The sequence below is a fragment of the Convolutriloba macropyga genome, chromosome 2 (assembly GCF_964194025.1).
Source record: "Convolutriloba macropyga chromosome 2, txConMacr16.3, whole genome shotgun sequence".
Classification (NCBI taxonomy): domain Eukaryota; kingdom Metazoa; phylum Xenacoelomorpha; order Acoela; family Convolutidae; genus Convolutriloba; species Convolutriloba macropyga.
This window is the reverse complement of record NC_134469.1, coordinates 68,113,720-68,139,932: the sequence shown is the minus strand read 5'-3', so window position 1 is coordinate 68,139,932 and position 26,213 is coordinate 68,113,720. Positions and strand designations below refer to the sequence as shown.

The following is a 26,213-nucleotide window of genomic DNA, read 5'->3' as shown; positions in this document are numbered from 1 at the left end:
GATGATTGTAGTAGGGTGAAGTGTATCGATTTAATTGTTCTCGTTCAAAGCTAGTGCTTTCTATGACTTTGACACTAATTGTTTTCAAAAATAATCATCGAATTTTTGGAGTTTTGCGAGTAAACTTTGCGTAGTTTGCGAGTAAACTTTGCGAGTAAAGTTTACGAGTAACCTTTTTCTTTTCAACTTTGTAGTCTGAACTCTTAGTCTCCTTGTTGACAGATCGCATTAGTTGCTAAAAAGGCTTTTATTAAATCAAGTAATTTTAGTTCATAGTTATTGTTTTTTGTGACTAATACGTTTGTTTTTTTTTAAATCTTAATGATTTTTTTAGTTTTGTTAGTGTTTGTTGTATTTGTTGCTGTCTTATCACGTAACTGATGATAGGTCTCAATGGTGGTCATTGAGAACTCAATTATTTGATGTAATTGCATCCCTCAGTAGCTTTTGCGCTCTGTGACTTATACTAAGTGTTCTCAGAAAGTTTCAGCGATTTTTGTCGCAGATTTTGGTTATCTTTGTCTTATCATTTAATAATTTTAGTGAGATGACTCATCGACATTTAGTGGCAGTTTGCTAGTGAGAAATAGAGGAATATAATTTGCAGTCTGAGTTCATAGCAGTTGTGTTTTGATGTTGTTCCTTCTTTTCCAAAAATAATAGTTGAATTTTTACTCTTGCTTGTTTTTTATACGCTTATTTTTCTAAACTACAATACTTGAATGAAATTGTGCCACCTGTCATTCGAGAGCATTTTTTCCGACGTTATTTGGTTTATGTTTTTTTTTTGTAAGTGAGTGATTAAAAAAAACCGTAAAAATTCACTGAGTGAACAAATTCTGGACGGCTTGTTCCAGTGATAGTCAAAAATTGAGAAGAGATTGGTTGCTTTGTTCATACCCACATCAGCGCCCCTCACACCCTCACATCAGCGCCCCTCACTTCACCCCCATCCCCACTCCTTCACATCGTTCAGGACGTAAGCGCCCTGTGCAGTCAAAGACACGCATCCCAGCGTCACTCCCCATCATCGGACAACCCCTGGTGCACACCCTCCCGGCTGCGCTAACTTCACGCCCCTTCACTTAAGCTAAAGCTACCCTAACTAAACCGTAGCTAGATACTGACGAAGCTAACCGCTCGCCGGTCACTTTAGAGCAATTGGCTCGGCGTTAGTAGGTTATGTTGTCAATTTTTGACTCATCATTTTGCTTTATTGCCTTTTTTGGACGTTGACGAGACCACACATATGAAGAGTACAAGTCTGTTTGCATAAACCAGTGTTTTTATAAAGAAATATGCTTTTTTGCGTTTTTTGCCTGTCTTCAAAATATAGTTTTTGAGGCCAATACTGTTTTCCCTTTGCTGTGTGAGCATTTCAATTTGATCAAAGAAAATGTTCATTTTTATGGACACTTTATTATATACCGAGCTGTTGGAATGGTTCTAATTCTTAGTTCAGTTTTTTTTAAATTATAAGTGAGTAATTTTGTCAAGGAGTTTTACTTTAAAGTAGTAGTTCGGTGCACGATTACTTCTGTTGAGGAGTTGTTCTTGAAAGTATTAGGTAGGGGCTATGCTTTGTAATTTTTTGTTTCAATTGAGCAATTTTGTCAAGTAGTTGTTCTTTAAAGTAGTAGTTGGGTGCACGATTGATTTTGTTAAGTTGTTCTGTAAAGTAGTAGGTGGGGCCTATTTTTGTACTTTTTTCTAAATGAGTAGTTTTATTAAAGAGGTGATGTTTAAAGTAGGAGGTTGGGATTATTTTTTAATAGCCGCACAGCGATAGCTGGGGCTATTATTGGCCTTCTCTTGGTTTTTTACAATTCAAAGAATTTGAATTGTATTGGGGCGCTGTCTTTTTTTTAAGATCTGTTCACACATTTTCATGATTTTTGAAGTCAAATTGGAGTAGTGATTTTGGTCACGCCGAAACAGGAAATGGAGCGAAAAAGCGAGTGGTTTTGCGGCGTGAATTTTTTTCGCTCAAATTTTAAAGTAGAGTGAGAAAACGGTGTTTGAACAAAAATTCGGTTTCTCTGTAGTGGTTTTTTGTTCACATGCGGCAATTTCACACTGATTTTTACTGTTTTTTCGATTTTTTGGATCGGATTTTTTTCTAAATGGTTTTCCCAATCCATTCACAGCTCATTCTAGGCCTAGTTTTTTTGTTTGAATTAAATTTTCATTTCTCGCTAGTGGTTTTTTTGTTCACATGCGGCTTTTTGTCATTTTTGTTTTTTTTTCTTATTTTTTGATCTAATTTTTTTGTTTGTTTTTGTTTTTTTTTCTGGATTTTTTTTTTGTTTTTTTTTTGGATTTTTTGTTTTTTTCTTATTTTTTGATCTAATTTTTTTAAAATGGTTTTCTCAATTCACTCATAGTCCATTCTAGGTCTAGTTTTTCTGTTTAGTCAATGAAAATTCTTTGAATTGTACGTCAGGACTTGTCCTGCTATGTTTTTTTATTTCGTCGTCATGATTTTTGTTACGACCATATGACGTCACAGCCACTTTTTGTTCATTCGTTCATGCAACTTCAACTGAATTGCATATGTGACGTCATTTTTCGCTCTTAGTGGAGCGAGTTTTTTGTGCATGCGCGTGATTAAATTTTTGGTCACACTTGACTTACCTCACTCTCAAAAATGACTTCAATTTGAAATTGACTTTTATTTACTTTAATTCAAAGAGATAAGGTCAAATGGGTGTGTGTCACTCTAAATGAAGGTTATTTGAGATCAGCTAATAGAAGCAGCAATAACTTTTTTTAATCAAAACAATATTTTGATTAAAAATAACAATATTTTTAATCAAAATATAACAGATCAGCTTTCAATGAAAAGACGAATTTTTTTGGTCTGTCTTTTTTACTGTTTTTTTAGACAGCCAATCTACGAATCTATTGCGGCTATTTTCTGGCAATCTGCCAGCTATGTTTGTACTTTATTGTTTGTTTTAAATGATTTTTTTAGTAAGTAGTAGTTCTTAAAGGAATGTTTCTTGAGTCGTTACCGCAACTCTTCGGGCTATAAATTTGATATTTTAAATTGGTCGAGTGGCTCTAAAGCAGCATAATGAAGTTAGTGCTAAATGTAACAAAACTTTGATTGAATTCTGTTGACACTCTACAATGGTGGTTGACACTCTACAAAGATGAAGAGCTGAAAATGGTGGTTTTGCTTATATCGGCTTTTGAAAACGTTTCGCTAGGTGAGCAACATTGGTCACATGCGATTTCTTCGAAGTAGTGTTTTAGAATCAACTCTAATTTTGTCAGACAAAAGTATTAGTAATAGCCGCAAAGCGATAGCTGAGGCTATTATTAGCCTTTTCTTGGTTTTTTATTTCGTCAACAGGATTTTTGTAAAAGCTATATGACCTCAGAAGTCTGCGTTTTGTTCATTTGCTCATGCCATTTCAACTGAATTGCGTGCGTGACGTCATTTTTAACTGTTAGTTGGGTGTTTTTTGTTCGTTCGCGTGATTAAATTTTTGGTAACACGTAACCTACCTCACTCTCAAAAATGACCTCCTCAGTTGAAATAAAATTCTTTTTTTCAAATTCAAAGAGACTGTCAAGTGATTGCGTGTCGCTCTATTTGCAAGGTTTTTGACGGCAGCTAATAGAAACAGCATTAGGTTGATCAGATTCTTAATCAAAATATAACTTCTGAGCATTTAAAAAGAAAAATTTTTTTGGTGGGTTTCTTTACTATCTTTGAAACTGCAGATCTACAAAGCTATTGGGGATATTTTCTGGCAATCTGCCAGCTATGTTTCTGTTTTGGTCGTGTACTAATGGAAGCTTGCAGTAGTTTTCCATTTACAATTTTTGGCTTTGTTTTTTTGGGGGTTGGGGACGCTTTATAGTGGTTCTATTCTTTCGCATTTTCTTCAGCCTATGGTATTTTTCCGAACCAAAGAGTATTTAGTTGAGGTGATCTTGGTTTTCCTTTTAATTTTGAAATTCAACGCTAAAATAGGTTAAGCGTTGAATGTATTTCTTTGCAAAACATGTTCTGCAAAATTGACCCAATTTCTCAGTGTATTTACCGCAGTTTCTACTGTGCTATTTAATTGCTCTCAAACGAAGTTTGTAGCAGTTATATTAGTCTTTTCGGTCTTTTTTTGATGCGATATTTCGCTTGACCGATTTTTCGTCTGACGCTTTTGACTTTTCGTCCTCAAAAACGGGATAAACAGGTTGCTCCCAGCGGTCATTAAGTGCTCATAGAGCCTTTCAGCTCTATTTCAGCTCAAGCTGTTCTGGAGACTGATATTTAGGGTGTGAAGGGCGGTTCTTAGAGGTTGAAGACGCCCCCACTGTTGACCCCCGTCACTATTGCCCCCACCCCTCAACCGCGCTCTTGCCCCCATCCCAGTGGTGCCCACCCCCATCAGCCTCCGGTGCACCCCCCATCAGCCCCCCGGTGAACCCCCATCAGCCCCCGGTGCACCCAAACCCCCCCCCCCCCCGTGGCTAGCTACAGACAAACAACCGCTCGCTAAAAACGCAATTTTTTACTATTTTATTTTCAAGCTTTTTGAAAATTTTTGACATTTTTTTTGATTTTTACCAGCCCTAGTTGTCAAGGAACCTCCTCTAGTGTTTAATAATAGGTTACTGCATAGTTTCTGGTGGTAAGGGAATGGTTTCAACATTTTAACATCAGGAATTTTAGCATTTTTTTTTACAAAACGTGCAATTTTTTAAAAAAATTTTTGACATTTATTTTTCCTTATTCAGGTCTTTCCAGACCCAGGGGCAAGAAAAAATCCTCAGGGGTTACTGGCAAATTTTTATTGGCGATTAAATAGTTTTTTAAACTTTTTAATGACACAAATATCAGCAATTTTTTGAACATTTGGTCGTTTTTTTTTGAAAATTTTTGTCGTTTTATAGGTCGACAATTTTTGCCATATTTTCTGGTTTTTTGACATTGTCATTATTCAGGTTTTTTGAGCCTCAGGGGTCAGAAAACCTCCGTTAGGGTTTGATAATAAGTTACTGGTAAATTTTTGTTGGTCATGGATTAATTTTCAACTTTTTAATATCACAACTTTTAGCAATCTTTTTAAGTTTATTGAAATATTTTTTGTCGTTTTCTAGCCTCAAGGTCCAAGGAACATCCTCCAGGTTTTGATATGTTACTGCATAGTTTTTAGATGTCATAGAGTGTTCTTAAAGATTTTAATATCACAAATATAATCAATTTTTAAAATCGTTGCATTATTTTCATGTTTTTGAATTTTTTCCGGCAACAGAGGCCCTGGGATAATGAGCTGCTGCATAGTTTCTTTAGTTAATGGGGGTGTTGACCAACATTTTTTATGAGTCCAGTTTTAGTAATTTTTGGATAAAATTTAAACTTTTCAAATTTTTTTCGAAAACTTTTATGTTCCATGTGTATGGATCTTTATGAGCCTGTGCAACTCCTTCAGGCTTGAAACAGGGATACCGGATAGTCTCTTAAGACAATGAAATGGTTCTTAAGATATTAATGTCTTGAATTTTAGCCAGATTTTGTCAAATTTTGCAATTTCTTACAAATGTTTTCAATATTTTTTGATTTTTGTCCTCTGAGTTTAACTACCATTACTGGACAACAGAACTTTTCAAGTCTCGGAGATGGGTTACTTGACAGAACTTTTGAGACAAAAATTGGTTCTAAGTTTTTATTGCGAAGTTGAAAACCTTTTTAGTTTTGCCTTTTCAGTTTTTTATGATTTATTAACCAGGCTAGAAAACTAAAAGTTGCTAGAAAACTAAAAGTTGCTAAACCAGGCTAGAAAACTAAGAGTCGTATCCAATCATGGAAGATATTCCTGTCTCTTTCTCTGTCGGTTAGGGTTTCTTACCTTCTCTTTCTTGTTCACGTTTTATCTTTCTCTCTCTCTCTCTCTCTCTTTCTCTCTTTGTTGATGACGCAGATGACTCTTTGTCTGAGGTCTCTAAACCGTGGTTAGCTGCTGACGAAGCCCACCGCTTGCCGGTTGTCTGAGAGCAATTCGCCCGACGTTAGTCGGTTATGTTTAAGTATTGTAAATACGCAGAGTAGTTCACTCTGTTGAGTTCTCAAAATAATAGTAATAACACTCATTTTTTGAGCTTTTGATCTTTGAGAACATTCTGTGTAAAGATGTTTTGTAATTGAATTATCTCATTTATAAGAGATTAGAATTTGTATATAATGTAAGCTGCAACTGGAATGGGCGTGTTTTTATCAATTAGATATTATCATGTGCGGGAAGTTTCATCAAACTATTTTTGATAAAGAATTGATAAAGAAAACGAGGCTCGGTAATATGCGTTCGCACAAAAGTTCCGAACACGCTCATCTACATTTTTCACTCAATTGTCCATTAAATGAGGAAGAGATAAAAAATAACATATCAACATATCGTTCAACAAATAACTAAACGAATAAAACAATCTACCCTAGAGGGCCGATGAGATCTGCGATTATCATAATATGATTACCAGAAAAAAGGGCGATAAAAATCAGTTAATTACAGATATTTATTACAGCCAAAACTCGTCGTCCATTTTTTAAATACCATTAATAATCAAATCAAAATAGCATCAGATAAAACTTATACTAAAGAAGATTCACTGTACTACTTTAGATAAAAATATGGGACTTTTCCTCAAGGCGACTTGGTAACAAGTCGACAAGAAATGAGGTGCAAAAGGGGCAAGTTTAGTTAAACGTTGCTTTTTTGAAAGGAATGAACGTCAAACTGATTAGAAGCATTATGCGTCAAATGAAATCATTGGGAGATTTTTTTAAACCTCCATATAGAGCGATTGAGACCTTTCATTATCCAGGATATAACATACGACTACAAAAGGACCGACAAATACAGGCAAAAAGAAAAAACTTGCACGAAAACGATGTCCCAGCCAATTAAACTGTTCACTTAAAATATTAAAAAATTTTGATTGCGTATTTTTTAACTGACCAGAGGACAGCCCATTTTTGTGATGCTGTGAAAAGAAAACAAAAACCTACAAAAGTGGGCAAAGATGCGAAAATCACGAATATTTTATAAAAACTGGTTGTACCAAGAACAAATACCATTTGAGGAGAAAAAATCGTTGTACTTCAATAGATAAGGGTTGTGTTTTGTCTATGGAGATGCTAAGCTACAGGTTAACAGAAATAAGATGGGAGTTTTTTTAAAGTTAAACTCTTCCTCAAAACCATAAAAACCCTTGAGTTCTCTGAAAACAAACTATATCTACATTCGGACTCATTTGTCCGTTAATAGGAGCTGTCATTAATGGAGCCGTAAATAAAAAATTTTGTCAGTAATTAACATTGAAATGACAAAAGCAAAATATTTGAAAAAAGGCAGCAACAAAATATTTGAAAAAAGGCAGCAACTGATTGTAAGAGTCCATGACAATATCAAACCTATCCCTGATTTTGCCGCGCGCCAAACAAACCGCTCAAGCTTTCCAAGTGTTAGCGAATCAGACCAATTGTTGAGTGAAGTTCTTCAAACCTTAAAAAAACGATACACTTTGAATAATTATTGAGTTAAATCTGCAAACGGCGAAATTTAAATTCCAGAGGACTTTCATAGGGAGCTTGATTTCAACTAGCGCTCTTTTGGAGATTAGGGAGTCTTTGTCGAGGTTTCTAGCTCATTACGTCTGGCAAACTAACAAAGTGGACCAAAAAAGCATATTTTGTGCCATTTTTGATGAAAAAAATTCGAATTTTGAAAATTTCATCAAAAAACTTCAAAAGAATTCAGCAACGCTCTTCTATCTGGAAGGTAAACAATAGCACTCTACCAATAAAAATTTTAATTTAATTTAATTTATATTAGCAAAATTGTGCAAAAATTTAACAAAAATTACTGAAATGTGAATAAAAACTGTCAAATATTCACAGAACTTTAAACCTCAATAACTCCCTGTAAAAAAAACGAAATTCGAAAAAAATCTTTTAAATTCCATATTCTAGGATGTACGCGCACTTTAATGATACATCTCACAACTCTCTACGATGAATATATCGATCGGTCAAAATTGTCTGAACAGAAAAAAACCCAGTGGATTTTATAGTTCCTCCCCCGCTAATGTCGGGGCCGGAGCAACAAGATGGCTTGTGCGAGTCTCCGTAGCACCGTATGTTCTGGCATCACTCTCAGCGTTGCAAAAATCAATTGTTTTCTGTCAGAAACCGTTGGGAGTATTCAAAAGCAACTTATTTGCATCTGAGAAAATAACACACGCACACACACACACATTGACCACACAAAGGAAATGACACAAAAACAACCCGAACACAGAAAAAATTCTCAAATTTTTCATTTTGGCAGGTAATATTTACTCAAGGTTGGTCACGTTTAATTAGGTTTTCTTCGTTTTGTTATGTAAATAGGTTTGGACTGGTTGAGGCAGTTGTTTTGGTTATTGTAGTTTGGCTTTAATCTTTGAAATAAAACATTTTTGTTATTCGAACAATTTTGTCGTTTTTGATGTCTGGTGAGCATAATACAGGCATAAATCTTGCAGATGTGTTACCAGCAAGATCTGAAGCTAACTTTCTCTCTCTCTCATATATTATATTTTACTCACACATACCACATAAAATACTTTTACATGCCCTCGAATACATAAACAAACAAGCGCACGCGCACAAACACAGACAAATAAAACCCGACACACAAAAATTTTAATTTTTTTTAGCAACTAATCTTTACTCAAAGTGGTCACCGTTCTTTTCAAGTCTTTTTTGTCTTATTTGAAAAACTATGTGTGGAGTTTTGGAGGGAATTGTATTGGAAATTGACACTGAAATTTCAAATGAACTGTTTTGACCATTTTTGTCGTTTTGATGTTTCATTAAAATAATTAGCCAATTCGTTTTTTTATCTCACAGGTACAGGTGTTACCAGCTAAATTTAATAAACACTCTTGTTTTGAAGATAAAATTTTTTGCTTAGTAGTAGTGAAGAAATTTTATTCTCAATAAATTTGAGTTTAACTCTTCGTGGTATTTTTGAATAGTAGAAAGTTTTAATAATTTTTAAGAACTGAAAACGAGATTTTTTCATCTTTGAAGACTTTTTTAAAAACACGAGGAACTGCACAATCAATAAACTATTTGTTTTTTCAATTTACAGGAGATCCCATAGTTTGGAAAAAAATTGATGCGCAATTAATTTTCAAAGTGCAGAAAAGTAAAAATAATATTCTAATTTTATTCAAGAAATAAAAATAACATTTGTATTTAAGTTTTTCAACCTGGAGATCATTAAATCCTCTACCTATCAATTTCTTCTGTATTGCATCATACTAGGGGAGGTTTGTTTGAAAGGCCTGCTCTGACAGCTTGAGGAATACAAATAAAAAGAGAAGAAAATATTTTCATTTTTTCTTTTTAATACTTAAATTGGTTGATTAAATGTTCATTCCATGGAAACGATTTTTTTTGAGTCTTCGCAGTTTTGAAAATACTGAATTGGTCCGCTTTAATGAAATAAAAAAATTGTTTGCAAGAAGAACTCTAGGATTTAAAAGGGAATACATTCTTTTTTCAGTTTTACAAGGTTGATATTTGCTACTTTGAGAGCTCTGAATAGCTGGAATTCTTCTATTTTCCAACAAATCTGTTCGGTACAGAGAAACATTGGTTCTTCCATTATTTTTTCATTGGCACAAAAAAGAGACCGGAAAAAATGTAGACAAATTTTTGGAAATGGAAATAATTGATTTTGTTTTTTTTTGTCTAATAGTTAAAATGTTAACTTTTAGCCTTGAAACAGTAAAGATTTGCTCTTGACAATCAAGATTCCCTTTAAGCTATCTGATTTTACTATAAATTTTTCCGTTTGTTTTATCTTAAATTTCAGCGCGATCTGCCCCCCCCCCCCCCCCCTCGCCGCCCTCACCGAGCGATTTTTTTCTTTTTTCGATTTTTCGAAATTTTAAAGCGTAGCCTGTTCCAAATTTCTTACATTTTATATAATTCAAAACTAGATCCTGTGGGCTGCAAAGTGGTTTTTCATTTTTCTCTACATTGTGTAAGCAAAAAGTGAAAATTTGACTGAAGAAAAAAGCCAGCCTCGTATATATTCCCCCATTTTTTAAAACAAAAATTTTGGAACAATAATTCTTCATTTTCTGAAACCTATTGTCTATTTAATTAACAAAAAATGGAAAAATAATTGATACATAGAAGGGTTTGTTATTGTAAATGATATAAACCTAGTTTGAACAGATTTAACGTTTTCAGGGTTTGATAAATTGTTTGACATAACGCGGTTAGAATATTATGTGTGAGCACACCTTACCAATCCAGCTTGTAATCTAAGTTTCAGATAAACTTCGTTCAGAAATTATTACATTCTGGGTTCAGTATTTTCTTTCTCAGAAGATTATTTGGAACTATTGGATGCGGGGTTGTTACTAGTTTATTGATTTAATATATTACAAACAAAATTTTAGAAAAATTCGTTCTCATTGTTTGAATTGTCTACTGTTCAAACGATAATGAGAAATTAATTATAGTTGGCATTTCGGTAAAGAGGAAACAATTTCAATATCTTAGCCTTTTAGTTTCTCCTTAACGTTTTCTTTGCTTTTTCGTTTAACCTAAGATGACTCGAATGTTTTGTGTTCTTGAGCTACGAATTGGTAACTTATATGCCTTCGGCGAAGAATTTTGGAACCTGCTGTGCTACACACTATAGCGAGACTTTCAGATTGTGGTTTTCAGATTGTGATGAGTGAGCGGGAGCAGGAAGACATAAAGCCCTTCCTGAATGGACCGACAGCGAAAGAACAAAGAGGATCTGCAGCAGGAGACAAAGAGAACTCCACTCACTCTCACATTGAAGTGACTCTGGAGTTCGAAGGAGACCACATGAAATTTAAAGTGAAGGAATCAACTAAGGTGAACAAAATCAAGTCCACCTTCTGCGAACGACGTAATTTGAAAGCTGACTCTTTAAGGTGTCACAATGAAGATGGAGAAAGGCTTGAAGATGTAAGAACTGCTGCTTGCAATCATTTAAAATCCTCCTCCCACGCCCAGCCTAAGTACGGTAAAATTTATGCAATCCAATTGACATTTTTACCGTAAATTGAGAACTGAGCAATCCTAATTAAATTAAATGCGTGTTTATTTTAGTCAATACGCGGGATAAGTTTGATGGCAATATTAGAAGTCTTATCTTATTAACAACGGCAATATATGAGAAAAGACGTCTTGATCTGAACCGAACCAGTCTTCCGAATGTTTGGCTGTAAGTTCGGAAAGAAACAGGTCACTATGATCCAATCCCTTGATCAAGAGCTATATTTCTTTGTCTTGGAGTGCGAGTTGAGTGAAAATAGAGCAGTACCGAAATCGAACCATTATATTGTAGCGTACCAGCCTAGCGATCCTCAGCAGTAATCAATTAATTCTTTAGCTCTCTAACTAGTTAATCCAGTAAAATCGTTTTCATATTCTTTCTGCCTTAAGGCTTCATCTTTCAGAACATGGGTACGTGTAGCAAGTGCAGATGCCATTCTTAGCTATTTCAAGCTTGTCTTACAGTTAAAAATCCGTTTGTACTTGGAAGTTTTCTTAAAAATTTACTTGGAAATTTACTTCAAAAGAAAATATGAACTGTGAATTTTAATCAAGCTGAAAATGAAATTGTCCCCCTTCCCACTGGAAGCTTTTTTCTCTAATTAATAGCCGCGTCCTCAATTCTAGGCGGCTATTATAGCGCTCCTAATTTTATACAATTCAAAGAATTTGAATTGTATTGGGGCGCTCTTTTAAAGATCTGTTCACACATTTTCATGATTTTGAAGTCAAATTGGAGTAGTGATTTTGGTCACGCCGAAACAGGAAGTGGAGCGAAAAAGCGAGTGGTTTTGCGGCGTGAAATTTTTTCGCTCTAATTTTAAAGTAGAGTGAGAATACGGTGTTTGAACAAAAATTCGCTTTCTCGCTAGTGGTTTTTTGTTCACATGCGGCAATTTCACTTTGATCTTTACTGGTTTTTTTTCGATTTTTTGGATCGGATTTTTTTCTAAATGGTTTTTCCCATCCATTCATAGTCCGTTCTAGGTCTAGTTTTCTGTTTAGCCAATGAAAATTCTTTGAATTGTACGTCAGGACTTGTCCTGCTATGTTTTTTACTTCGTCTAACAGATTTTTGTTTCGTCTTACCGTGACTTCTTGGAATTACCTCACTCAAAAAATGACTTCTGAGCTCACTTATGAAACTTTAAATTTTATGAACGTTTACTTATTAGAGGTCAATAGTGTGCATCTAAGTAGTGCCAAACATATGCCCTAATTCTTGAATATTAGAGTCTTGAGTTTTTGATTTCGAATATTAATTTTGGGATCTTTTCCGTTTGTGCCCCCCCTCCCAGAAAAAAATATTGCACTTGCATCTGGGGGGGGGGGGGGGGGGTGCAAATAATATGCGTCCACTAAGCTGAGGGGGCACAAACGGAAAATATCCTAGTTTTTAAAAGCCCTATTTGGGATTTCTCCTTATAGAGCTTATGTGTCTCATAAAAATGACAGTCCGATGCTAACCCAAAAAGTCTAGTGGTCTATTAAAGGACTGCTGGTTGATCTGTCTATTTTATTTCTATAGTTGTTTCAATTCATGTAACGCCACAAGCGTCTATCGCGGCTATTTTCCGGAAATCTGCCGGCTATGTTTGTAATGGCTAGTCATGGCTCTTGCCAGGCTAAATGTTGTCAATACAAAAACGCACAATAGTTTTTTTTCACAAAAGTTGACAAACAAAAATTGTGTTGACGGTGGTGTGGGGGAGTAAGGAAATAATTCCCTTTTTTTGGTTTCAGAATGACACCGTGGGAAAATGTGGGCTTACTGATGGAGCAATGATTATTCTTCTCAGGAACCAGACGGGAGGAGCACAAGGAAGAACATGCTGCTCTCATTGGTCAAAAGTTTACCTGATATCCTGGAAAAGCTGACATGTAATTTTTGGACTTTAAACTTGTGTTTACTCTCATTTCAAAAACTTATTTGTTTTTTGAGGCTATTTAAACTTTTCAGTTGTCTGATTAATCTTGTGTTTGTAAGTGTAGCATTGAATAATCTCTTCAAGCGGTCAATGGGGCCGTGTCACTTGGATCATATTCTCTTTATCAATGGTCGCATCAGCTATTCGAAGTTTTATTTGCACTCCATATGAATGTGAACAGGAAGAGCTTTTTAAATGAATTTTTTAAATCCACGGTGAGGAAATTGCTGTTTAGTGTGTCTGCTCAGAATGAGTAGCTGTTTTCAATTTTCACTGCCCTATTTGCGTCTTTTGCACATTACAAACGACAAACCTTCTCTTACTGTTTTGCGGTAATCTGCTAGCACTTATTGATTGAGATACTTGGAAATTTGCAAACCGTCATAATGATGTGCTCACTTCAAAAGGAGATTGTGGCTTCAGAAGAGAGTTTTAATTTAGAATGTTCTGATGATTACAGTTGCTAAAAATCAATTGTATCAATTCAACTTCCTCTCTGCTGTATCATTGAAGTACCGCCGTAGCATCGTTTGAGGTTATACATTTGATTCCTGTAAATTGAGGTGTGACGATTCATTGTTGAGTTTGATTTTCCTATGAAGTCTTATGATCGACCATTAAGATTTATTTTTGCCATTTTGCTTTTCTGCCACAGAAATTTAATTTCACAGCTAGTTTTGTTGAATCCGACTCCGCTGACAAAAGATAGACTTGTAGCATCGATAGTTGCAGTTAAGGAAAAGTGTAGAAGCAGCTGCGCTTTTCATCTAACAGCTCACAAAAAAATAGCTTGGACTCAAAATTTAAATAAACCAACTGATTTAACGGAAAGTGATGTTAACCTGTTCAAGGAGAACGGGACAATGCAATATAACCAGAGCAACAAACAAAAAAGATGATTAATTTGCGGTTAGTAAGCTTATAATTCTAAAATATTGAAGAAAGGGAGAACGGACAATTAATTTCAATTCAAGAGTGAAATACACAAAAATGAATTTGTTCCGTAATGTCCCACTGCATTCCCGCTTGTTATTCTGTGTTACAGGGAATTAAAGGTAAGTAAAAAATATGTCTGTTGCTCCACAGTAGCTTAGTTTCTAAGGTATAGTTTCAGGAACTGCTGCAAATATTCAAGATGCAAAATTCCTATTTGAGAATTTTTGATCCCGTAGCAGTCTCTTCTTTCTATACGAACTAGCTACCCCCACCCAACTTAACTATCCGCGCACCAACCAACCCTCTGACTCCTTCCCCAGGCCCCCTTCCCAATATTGAATAGTTTGTCCGCGGTAAAACTTGTGTTTTTAGATATTGCCTTCAAAACGCTCTTCAAGCTACCGGTTATCAATTTGTTGGATCTGTTAACAACTTTTCTAGATTTTTTTAATCGAAGGTTTTGAATTTTAGTTTTGCTGTTTAAACGTTAGAGTATTCATCAAAATCAAATATCTTGAAACACTCTAAGCTATCTTTGATATCCATTAGAGGGCATCGTAGATATTTCTCAAAATTAAAATGAAAATTTAGCGAAAATTTTTGAATAGTAGGGACGTTTAATTTTATACGTGAAAAGAGTCGTTTTTTTAAAAAAAAACTTATTTTGGATAAATTTTTTGGTAAAAATTTAATTAGAAAAAGTTTTTTTTTCGTTTTATCTTTCCTGCCAATAGGCTGGCCCCTCATTTTTTGCTCTAAGACAAACTTGAAACATTTTTAGTGAGAATAGAATTTCGATCCCACGGTAAAAAAAAACTGTTTATTTCTTTTCTCAAATTGTTCTGAATTAGCTGGTTGTGTGGTTAGCTGTTCCCTCTGTCAAAAAAAAAAACGGAATCTAGCTAATCTATGTGAACAGGTCGTGCAATGACGAAAAAATATTGGTCCCCGAACGTTGGGTTTGGAACTATTTTTTATATAAGTAAGCTGCTCTTCTGAAAAATAATTTGTCCCTAAAAGCGATTATGAGCGAAAGTTAAGATGTCAAGACTTCTAAACTGGAGTTTCATATTTGAATCCCTGTGAGGTCGTTTTTTTTGCACCGATAAAACATTTCTAAGCTACACGTCAGTATTACACCCTCAATTTCTAAACTACAGATTTCCCGTCGGTCGTTCGAGAGCAATTAATCCGCCGTTAGTCGGTTTATGTTGTTTCGTATCAACTGACCACAATAAATTTTATCCTCGTATAAAAAAAACGGTGAAATGCACACAAAATTGAAACGAACAGAAATATTTTACTTCTCGAATGCGTTTGCTTAGAAGGTGGTTCTTAAAAACATTTCTGTATATTCAGCCTAATGTAATTATAAATTTGTTTCATTTTGAACAATTCAAATTATCTCAAAAATCATTCTCTTGCTTCTAAGATTTAAGTTTTTGACAGAAATTTATTTTTATCTGGTTTTTACCAGCATCTGATTCACGAGCTCATCTAAAATTGTTTCTAAAATTGTTTGATTTGATAAGTTTCAATACGGAATTGAGATTAAAATAACCAAGAGGGATCAGTAGACTTGAAGTGTTTTAATCATTGGCAATGTGATCCGCTTCACTGAGGCCAAGCATAACAAGGTCGTGGGTTCTTCTAGGGAAAACAGCAGTCGATATTCCCAAATCCTCGCCTCCTCACTAGGGACAGCAACATAGACTACATTCACTTTTTTCACAAATGCATCATGTAAAACATCGAGCACACAGGTTCTATACATGAGTATAAATAGACGTTGAGGCAAATGGAGGCTCGAGGTCTCCGGAGAAGTCGAGCCATTTCCTGCAAATCATTAGCGAACTAGAATTTAGAAAATTTTCCTGCTAAATTTCTGGGACACCGAATAAAGTAGGCACTAAAATTAACAACATTAGACTACTGCTGTTGGCTTCGCGTTGTTAAGGGCTGTTCTCTATCTTTTAGTGGAAATTTTTTATTGGTTTTTGGAACTCAATCTAATCATTATGCACAAAGAAAATTGTTTTTATGAAGTTCTAATTGTTTTGCACTTGGTACCTAGTTGTTAGCAAAATGTTCTCTAAGAGCTGAAGTTGTTGGGCTAAAACTGTTTGGGGGTGAAGTACGACTGCAACCCTGCTCCTCCTAATCTTGTCAGATTACGTTTGCTGACTGTAAAACCTCTGTGCAATATTATTTAATGCCCACTCCAAATGCAAATGTCTCAAATTGAAATTGGATTCCGTTTAATGGTATCTCTTTTTATGCTAAATTGTTTTCAATAATTACTACGATTTCAATACATTAAAAACAGTCTTCTTATCTTAACAGTGTCCTTCAAATTATAGGCTGTTTTCATCCTCCTTTCTAAAAATTTTCCATTTTTTGCTAGGCAAAATAAAGCATCGTTGTTTCTATTTGGGGTTTAAGAAATTAAAAATTAATCATTGGTTTGCTTCCAAATCTTTATTAAAAATTGGCCTTCCTTGATTTTTTTAATCACGTTTTTCCAAGACTATGCATATTCTATGCAGATTCATTGAATTTTGCCCAGAAAACTAGCGAAATCTTTGTTCACGCTACTGTAGACAGACCGTTGATTCCTTTTCAGTTAATTATTAATAATTAATCTTATGTGCTTTTTAAGTTTTTTCCGAGTTGAACATTTATTTTTTGCAGAGGGAAAAATTTATTTTGCGTTTTGGATCTTAATTTTCCGCGTCACTATTTTCCAACGCACAGACGCAAGCCACCTGCTAGCTTTGTCTTCTATTATTTACTCAATAAAAACAACCGATTTTTGTACGTTTAAAAAAATGATATGTACAATAATGCATGTAGTCAAATTGTACTGCTTGAATATACAACACATGCTGTAATATTTTATGCGTATTTTATCTATGTATTAAAAGCTGCTGTCATCAAAAATCCATTTCAACCAAAAGAGATCGTTTTTATAAATATGGCTAAAATAGTCTTGTTCCAGATTTTTATTTTTAAACAACGTATATACAAAGTTCTAACTACAAAATGCGTATGAGCTAATTTTACGCAATGTGAGTTAGCTTGCGAGCATTTTGTTTGTTGTGTTCGTTTATTTTAGTTATGCTTTGTTTCAGTTTTTCGTTTCGAATTGCGTATGTGGTCAAAACTTACAATGCCTGAATGCTTTGAGTTTCTCTTTTAAGTTACTCTTTTATTTTCAAATGGTTATTACGACTTTGCAAGCATAAACCAAGTTAAATTAACCTCCAACGCGACGTTCTTGTATGCTTAATCTGCTAAAGCTAGTTAAAACCGATGCAAATATTTTAAAGATCTAACTTAACTTTATTGTTAATTTTGAATTCCGATAATGTCTCGAGAAATAAGTTTTAAAGTTTTGGTGCTAATGTATATCATGGTTTGTTTGCCTGATTTTTGTTTGGGCAATCAGAACAAAACTACTGCACCTTTTTCCCGAGATAAAGCTTCGTCGGACGCGACACCGGTACCAATTAGCGGCCCAAATGGCGACGTTCCCAATGACCAAGATGGAAATGAAAATCAAGACGAAGCTGATGCTCGACACACCGCCATTGTTTATTTTTGTTTATTCAGCCTCTTACTTTTGCACATGGGTTGCGTGATCATAGCTTGCATGTTGTGCTTCAGACATGCAGTGTCTAATTCGTCCTGGTTTGGTAACAGCAACCGAAACAACGGCAACAGTGATGAAGGTTCTCAAAACGGAGGCACTGGTAACAATGCGAGCTCAGCGGCCGACCCCTATGAAGAGTACTTAGTCTCCTCTAAATCAGTCCACAAAGATTTGTTCACAAGTTTAGACTCACCAAAGTGCTCGCCTTATAGAGTAGAATTTGTTCATCACGAACACCAGTCTCGTCAGCCAATCAGAGTACCTTTCATTGGCTACGACTTGCCTAAAGTTGTGGAGTCAATTGGTGCCGAAGACTCCGACAAACGAATCGCTCTTTCAGAGTCACAAGTCGTGGTTACTGCCAATAGGGAAACCCCCGTCATATCATATTCAGCAGGCATTGAGAACAGGTCCTTCGTTGATGAAAATGACCGGAGTTCTGGACAACCAAATTCAAACGAACAAATTGTAATAGCATCAACCTCGGCAGATGCTGTTGATGATGCAACAGGTGCTGCTTCTTGTTCCTCTAACATGCCTGGCATTGCCGCTCCTCAAAGTGCTTTGAGAAGGTCGGGTTCTGCTCTGCCGGATACTCGGACTCTGCAACGACTCAGAGGCACCTTAACTATACGAAGCAAGTCGGTGAGTTGCAAAATAATTGGTCGGCCACAATTTAATTATGTAGATATTTTCAAGGGCCGCAAAACGAAATTGGGCGAAGCCTTTATTTGTGATGTGTCGGAGTTTCCCCCTCAAATGTCATTTAATTCTGCTTGAATCCCCCGCAAAAGTTTGATTAGACTGAGCCAATTTGCGTAGCCATTAGGCGAATTCTCTTTGTCCGTTTTGGTTTTTGTTCACGTGCCGCAGTTTGCCTTCTGTTTTGTCTGTTTTGCTTTTTTTCTGATGTTTTAAATGCTTTTCCAATTCAATTACTAGGGTGTATTTTTGGGTGTATTTTGTTTTTTCAATAAAATTACTTTCAACCGTAGTTTTAGTTTCGTCATTACGATTTTTTTAGGGGCATATTACGTCAGGCTCACAAATGGCCTCTGATGATACCATGTTTGGTCCAATTGTGGCATTGTGCGCATAAATTTATGGTGTGACTAGTTTAGAGTTTTTTTCAAAATATTTGGTTTTGCGTAGTTTAGGGATAAGCTGATCCCATCATTAAAAGTTTTTGCTAGATCATTAAAATTTTTGGTAAACTGATGCGTGTTTTCCTTCGATTTAATATAGCAGAGGGCTGTTTAACAAAGAGACCACGCATTTATACGAGGAGCTGACCCTCAAGAGTCGCAATGAATATCTACGGGAAAAAGCGAGGAGCCAGTGACAGAACCGATCCGCCTCTATCGCTTTTATTTTGATTTGTTCATTGTAATATAGCTTCTAGAGTTTCAATAGGTTTCTTACCAAACTTTCTAGCTCTGTCCTTAATTGTCTTCTTTTTTATAGCCAATAACTTTGTTGTCCATAATCCTTTTTTTAATAGCTACGATAGGGTTAGCTGAGGAGGGCTGCTATTGACCTTTTCATGATGTTTTTACAATTCAAACAAACTAAAATGTATTGCGGCGGTGTCTTTTTCGATCTGATCGCACATCTTATTATGAAGATTTTGATTTATGAAGATTTGATTATGATTATTCAATGAGTATTAAATAGTCACGCCGAAACATAAAGTAGAGTGAGAAAACGGTGTTTGAACAATTCGCTTTGTCCGTTTTGGTTTTTGTTCACGTGCCGCAGTTTGCCTTCTGTTTTGTCTGTTTTTCAATTTTTCTGATGTTTTAAATGCTTTTCCAATTCAATTACTAGTAACTTTTGGGTGTATTTTGTTTTTTCAATAAAATTTCTTTGAACTGTAGTTTTAGTTTCGTCATCGCGATTTTTTTAGTGGCATATGACGTCAGGCACACAAATGGCCTCTGATGATGCGATGTTTGGCCCAATTGTGGCATTGTGCACATAAATTTATGGTTTGACTAGTTTAGAGTTTTTGCAATTTTTTTGGTTTTGCGTAGTTTAGGGATAAGCTGATCCCATCATTAAAAGATTTTGCTAGATCATTAAAATTTTTGGAAAACTGATGCGTGTTTTCTTTCGATTTAATATAGCAGAGGGCTGTTTATCAAAGAGACCACGCATTTATACGAGGAGCTGACCCTCAAGAGTCGCAATGAATATCTATGGGAAAAAGCGAGGAGCCAGTGACAGAACCGATCCGCCTCTATCGCTTTTATTTTGATTTGTTCATTGCAATATAGCTTCTAGTTTCAATATGTTTCTTAACAAACTTTCTAGCTCTGTCCTTAATTGTCTTCTTTTTTATAGCCAATAATTTTGTTGTCCATAATCCTTTTTTAATTGCTACGATAGGGTTAGCTGAGGAGGGCTGCTATTGACCTTTTCATGATGTTTTTACAATTCAAACAAACTAAAATGTATTGCGGCGGTGTCTTTTTCGATCTGATCGCACATCTGATTATGAAGATTTTGATTTATGAAGATTTGATTATGATTATTCAATGAGTATTAAATAGTCATGCCGAAACATAATGTAGAGTGAGGAAACGGTGTTTGAACAATTCGCTTTGTCCGGTTTGGTTTTTGTTCACGTGCCGCAGTTTGCCTTCTGTTTTGTCTGTTTTTCTATTTTTCTGATGTTTTAAATGCTTTTCCAATTCAATTACTAGGGTGTATTTTTGGGTGTATTTTGTTTTTTCAATAAAATTTCTTTCAACTGTAGTTTTAGTTTCGTCATCGCGATTTTTTAGTGGCATATGACGTCAGGCTCACAAATGGCCTCTGATGATGCGATGTTTGGCCCAATTGTGGCATTGTGCGCATAAATTTATGGTGTGACTAGTTTAGAGTTTTTGCAAAATATTTGGTTTTGCGTAGTTTAGGGATAAGCTGAGCCCATCATTAAAAGTTTTTGCTAGATCATTAAAATTTTTGGAAAACTGATGCGTGTTTTCCTTCGATTTAATATAGCAGAGGGCTGTTTAACAAAGAGACCACGCATTTATACGAGGAGCTGACCCTCAAGAGTCGCAATGAATATCTACGGGAAAAAGCGAGGAGCCAGTGACAGAACCGATCCGCCTCTATCGCTTTTATTTTGATTTGTTCATTGTAATATAGCTTCTAGTTTCAATATGTTTCTTACCAAACTTTCTAGCTCTGTCCTTAATTGTCTTCTTTTTTATAGCCAATAACTTTGTTGTCCATAATCCTTTTTTTAATAGCTACGATAGGGTTAGCTGAGGAGGGCTGCTATTGACCTTTTCATGATGTTTTTACAATTCAAACAAACTAAAATGTATTGCGGCGGTGTCTTTTTCGATCTGATCGCACATCTGATTATGAAGATTTTGATTTATGAAGATTTGATTATGATTATTCAATGAGTATTAAATAGTCATGCCGAAACATAAAGTAGAGTGAGGAAACGGTGTTTGAACAATTCGCTTTGTCCGGTTTGGTTTTTGTTCACGTGCCGCAGTTTGCCTTCTGTTTTATCTGTTTTTCTATTTTTCTGATGTTTTAAATGCTTTTCCAATTCAATTACTAGGGTGTATTTTTGGGTGTATTTTGTTTTTTCAATAAAATTTCTTTCAACTGTAGTTTTAGTTTCGACATCGCGATTTTTTAGTGGCATATGACGTCAGGCTCACAAATGGCCTCTGATGATGCGATGTTTGGCCCAATTGTGGCATTGTGCGCATAAATTTATGGTGTGACTAGTTTAGAGTTTTTGCAAAATATTTGGTTTTGCGTAGTTTAGGGATAAGCTGAGCCCATCATTAAAAGTTTTTGCTAGATCATTAAAATTTTTGGAAAACTGATGCGTGTTTTCCTTCGATTTAATATAGCAGAGGGCTGTTTAACAAAGAGACCACGCATTTATACGAGGAGCTGACCCTCAAGAGTCGCAATGAATATCTACGGGAAAAAGCGAGGAGCCAGTGACAGAACCGATCCGCCTCTATCGCTTTTATTTTGATTTGTTCATTGTAATATAGCTTCTAGTTTCAATATGTTTCTTACCAAACTTTCTAGCTCTGTCCTTAATTGTCTTCTTTTTTATAGCCAATAACTTTGTTGTCCATAATCCTTTTTTTAATAGCTACGATAGGGTTAGCTGAGGAGGGCTGCTATTGACCTTTTCATGATGTTTTTACAATTCAAACAAACTAAAATGTATTGCGGCGGTGTCTTTTTCGATCTGATCGCACATCTGATTATGAAGATTTTGATTTATGAAGATTTGATTATGATTATTCAATGAGTATTAAATAGTCACGCCGAAACATAAAGTAGAGTGAGAAAACGGTGTTTGAACAATTCGCTTTGTCCGTTTTGGTTTTTGTTCACGTGCCGCAGTTTGCCTTCTGTTTTGTCTGTTTTTCTATTTTTCTGATGTTTTAAATGCTTTTCCAATTCAATTACTAGTAACTTTTGGGTGTATTTTGTTTTTTCAATAAAATTTCTTTGAACTGTAGTTTTAGTTTCGTCATCGCGATTTTTTTAGTGGCATATGACGTCAGGCACACAAATGGCCTCTGATGATGCGATGTTTGGCCCAATTGTGGCATTGTGCACATAAATTTATGGTGTGACTAGTTTAGAGTTTTTGCAATATTTTTGGTTTTGCGTAGTTTAGGGATAAGCTGATCCCATCATTAAAAGATTTTGCTAGATCATTAAAATTTTTGGAAAACTGATGCGTGTTTTTCTTCGATTTAATATAGCAGAGGGCTGTTTAACAAAGAGACCACGCACTTATACGAGGAGCTGACCCTCAAGAGTCGCAATGAATATCTACGGTAAAAATCGAGGAGTCAGTGACAGAACCGATCCGCCTCTATCGCTTTTATCTTGATTTGTTCATTGTAATATAGCTTCTAGAGTTTCAATAGGTTTCTTACCAAACTTTCTAGCTCTGTCCTTTCTAGAGTCGCAATGAATATCTATGGGAAAAAGCGAGGAGCCAGTGACAGAACCGATCCGCCTCTATCGCTTTTATTTTGATTTGTTCATTGCAATATAGCTTCTAGTTTCAATATGTTTCTTAACAAACTTTCTAGCTCTGTCCTTAATTGTCTTCTTTTTTATAGCCAATAATTTTGTTGTCCATAATCCTTTTTTAATTGCTACGATAGGGTTAGCTGAGGAGGGCTGCTATTGACCTTTTCATGATGTTTTTACAATTCAAACAAACTAAAATGTTTTGCGGCGGTGTCTTTTTCGATCTGATCGCACATCTGATTATGAAGATTTTGATTTATGAAGATTTGATTATGGTTATTCAATGAGTATTAAATAGTCATGCCGAAACATAAAGTAGAGTGAGGAAACGGTGTTTGAACAATTCGCTTTGTCCGGTTTGGTTTTTGTTTACGTGCCGCAGTATGCCTTCTATTTTGTCTGTTTTTCTATTTTTCTGATGTTTTAAATGCTTTTCCAATTCAATTACTAGGGTGTATTTTTGGGTGTATTTTGTTTTTTCAATAAAATTACTTTCAACTGTAGTTTTAGTTTCGTCATCGCGATTTTTTAGTGGCATATGACGTCAGGCTCACAAATGGCCTCTGATGATGCGATGTTTGGCCCAATTGTGGCATTGTGCGCATAAATTTATGGTGTGACTAGTTTAGAGTTTTTGCAAAATATTTGGTTTTGCGTAGTTTAGGGATAAGCTGAGCCCATCATTAAAAGTTTTTGCTAGATCATTAAAATTTTTGGAAAACTGATGCGTGTTTTCCTTCAATTTAATATAGCAGAGGGCTGTTTAACAAAGAGACCACGCATTTATACGAGGAGCTGACCCTCAATAGTCGCAATGAATATCTACGGGAAAAAGCGAGGAGCCAGTGACAGAACCGATCCGCCTCTATCGCTTTTATTTTGATTTGTTCATTGTAATATAGCTTCTAGTTTCAATATGTTTCTTACCAAACTTTCTAGCTCTGTCCTTAATTGTCTTCTTTTTTATAGCCAATAACTTTGTTGTCCATAATCCTTTTTTTAATAGCTACGATAGGGTTAGCTGAGGAGGGCTGCTATTGACCTTTTCATGATGTTTTTACAATTCAAACAAACTAAAATGTATTGCGGCGGTGTCTTTTTCGATCTGATCGCACATCTGATTATGAAGATTTTGATTTATGAAGATTTGATTATGATTATTCAATGAGTATTAAATAGTCACGCCGAAACATAAAGTAGAGTGAGAAAACGGTGTTTGAACAATTCGCTTTGTCCGTTTTGGTTTTTGTTCACGTGCCGCAGTTTGCCTTCTGTTTTGTCTGTTTTTCTATTTTTCTGATGTTTTAAATGCTTTTCCAATTCAATTACTAGTAACTTTTGGGTGTATTTTGTTTTTTCAATAAAATTTCTTTGAACTGTAGTTTTAGTTTCGTCATCGCGATTTTTTTAGTGGCATATGACGTCAGGCACACAAATGGCCTCTGATGATGCGATGTTTGGCCCAATTGTGGCATTGTGCACATAAATTTATGGTGTGACTAGTTTAGAGTTTTTGCAATATTTTTGGTTTTGCGTAGTTTAGGGATAAGCTGATCCCATCATTAAAAGATTTTGCTAGATCATTAAAATTTTTGGAAAACTGATGCGTGTTTTTCTTCGATTTAATATAGCAGAGGGCTGTTTAACAAAGAGACCACGCATTTATACGAGGAGCTGACCCTCAAGAGTCGCAATGAATATCTACGGTAAAAATCGAGGAGTCAGTGACAGAACCGATCCGCCTCTATCGCTTTTATCTTGATTTGTTAATTGTAATATAGCTTCTAGAGTTTCAATAGGTTTCTTACCAAACTTTCTAGCTCTGTCCTTAATTGTCTTCTTTTTTATAGCCAATAACTTTGTTGTCCATAATCCTTTTTTTAATTGCTACGATAGGGTTAGCTGAGGAGGGCTGCTATTGACCTTTTCATGATGTTTTTACAATTCAAACAAACTAAAATGTATTGCGGCGGTGTCTTTTTCGATATGATCGCACATCTGATTATGAAGATTTTGATTTATGAAGATTTGATTATGATTATTCAATGAGTATTAAATAGTCACGCCGAAACATAAAGTAGAGTGAGAAAACGGTGTTTGAACAATTCGCTTTGTCCGTTTTGGTTTTTGTTCACGTGCCGCAGTTTGCCTTCTGTTTTGTCTGTTTTTCTATTTTTCTGATGTTTTAAATGCTTTTCCAATTCAATTACTAGTAACTTTTGGGTGTATTTTGTTTTTTCAATAAAATTTCTTTGAACTGTAGTTTTAGTTTCGTCATCGCGATTTTTTTTGTGGCAGATGACGTCAGGCACACAAATGGCCTCTGATGATGCGATGTTTGGCCCAATTGTGGCATTGTGCACATAAATTTATGGTGTGACTAGTTTAGAGTTTTTGCAATATTTTTGGTTTTGCGTAGTTTAGGGATAAGCTGATCCCATCATTAAAAGATTTTGCTAGATCATTAAAATTTTTGGAAAACTGATGCGTGTTTTTCTTCGATTTAATATAGCAGAGGGCTGTTTAACAAAGAGACCACGCATTTATACGAGGAGCTGACCCTCAAGAGTCGCAATGAATATCTACGGTAAAAATCGAGGAGTCAGTGACAGAACCGATCCGCCTCTATCGCTTTTATCTTGATTTGTTCATTGTAATATAGCTTCTAGAGTTTCAATAGGTTTCTTACCAAACTTTCTAGCTCTGTCCTTTCTAGAGTCGCAATGAATATCTATGGGAAAAAGCGAGGAGCCAGTGACAGAACCGATCCGCCTCTATCGCTTTTATTTTGATTTGTTCATTGCAATATAGCTTCTAGTTTCAATATGTTTCTTAACAAACTTTCTAGCTCTGTCCTTAATTGTCTTCTTTTTTATAGCCAATAATTTTGTTGTCCATAATCCTTTTTTAATTGCTACGATAGGGTTAGCTGAGGAGGGCTGCTATTGACCTTTTCATGATGTTTTTACAATTCAAACAAACTAAAATGTTTTGCGGCGGTGTCTTTTTCGATCTGATCGCACATCTGATTATGAAGATTTTGATTTATGAAGATTTGATTATGATTATTCAATGAGTATTAAATAGTCATGCCGAAACATAAAGTAGAGTGAGGAAACGGTGTTTGAACAATTCGCTTTGTCCGGTTTGGTTTTTGTTTACGTGCCGCAGTATGCCTTCTATTTTGTCTGTTTTTCTATTTTTCTGATGTTTTAAATGCTTTTCCAATTCAATTACTAGGGTGTATTTTTGGGTGTATTTTGTTTTTTCAATAAAATTACTTTCAACTGTAGTTTTAGTTTCGTCATCGCGATTTTTTAGTGGCATATGACGTCAGGCTCACAAATGGCCTCTGATGATGCGATGTTTGGCCCAATTGTGGCATTGTGCGCATAAATTTGTGGTGTGACTAATTTAGAGTTTTTGCAAAATATTTGGTTTTGCGTAGTTTAGGGATAAGCTGAGCCCATCATTAAAAGTTTTTGCTAGATCATTAAAATTTTTGGAAAACTGATGCGTGTTTTCCTTCGATTTAATATAGCAGAAGGCTGTTTAA

The 26,213-nt window shown here is 35.3% G+C and overlaps 2 protein-coding genes across 2 annotated transcripts in view; both read left to right on the top strand.

Annotated features, from left to right (window-relative positions):
- LOC142334647 (small ubiquitin-related modifier 2-like) overlaps nt 1–13,700 on the top strand; it is a 442,392-nt gene extending 428,692 nt beyond the window's left edge. Inside the window, exons 2-3 of the mRNA XM_075382850.1 lie at nt 10,737–11,008; nt 12,842–13,700. Of these exons, the coding sequence (XP_075238965.1) occupies nt 10,745–11,008; nt 12,842–12,976 (399 nt within the window). The 5' untranslated portion in view covers nt 10,737–10,744 and the 3' untranslated portion in view covers nt 12,977–13,700. The remainder of the gene's footprint in view (nt 1–10,736; nt 11,009–12,841) is intronic.
- Nucleotides 13,701–16,931: 3,231 nt separating this feature from the next.
- LOC142335420 (uncharacterized) lies at nt 16,932–18,483 on the top strand. Its single transcript, XM_075383899.1, has one exon. It carries the CDS (start codon nt 17,330–17,332, stop codon nt 18,392–18,394), a length of 1,065 nt encoding a protein of 354 aa, XP_075240014.1. The 5' UTR covers nt 16,932–17,329; the 3' UTR covers nt 18,395–18,483.
- The last annotated feature ends 7,730 nt before the right edge of the window (nt 18,484–26,213 follow it).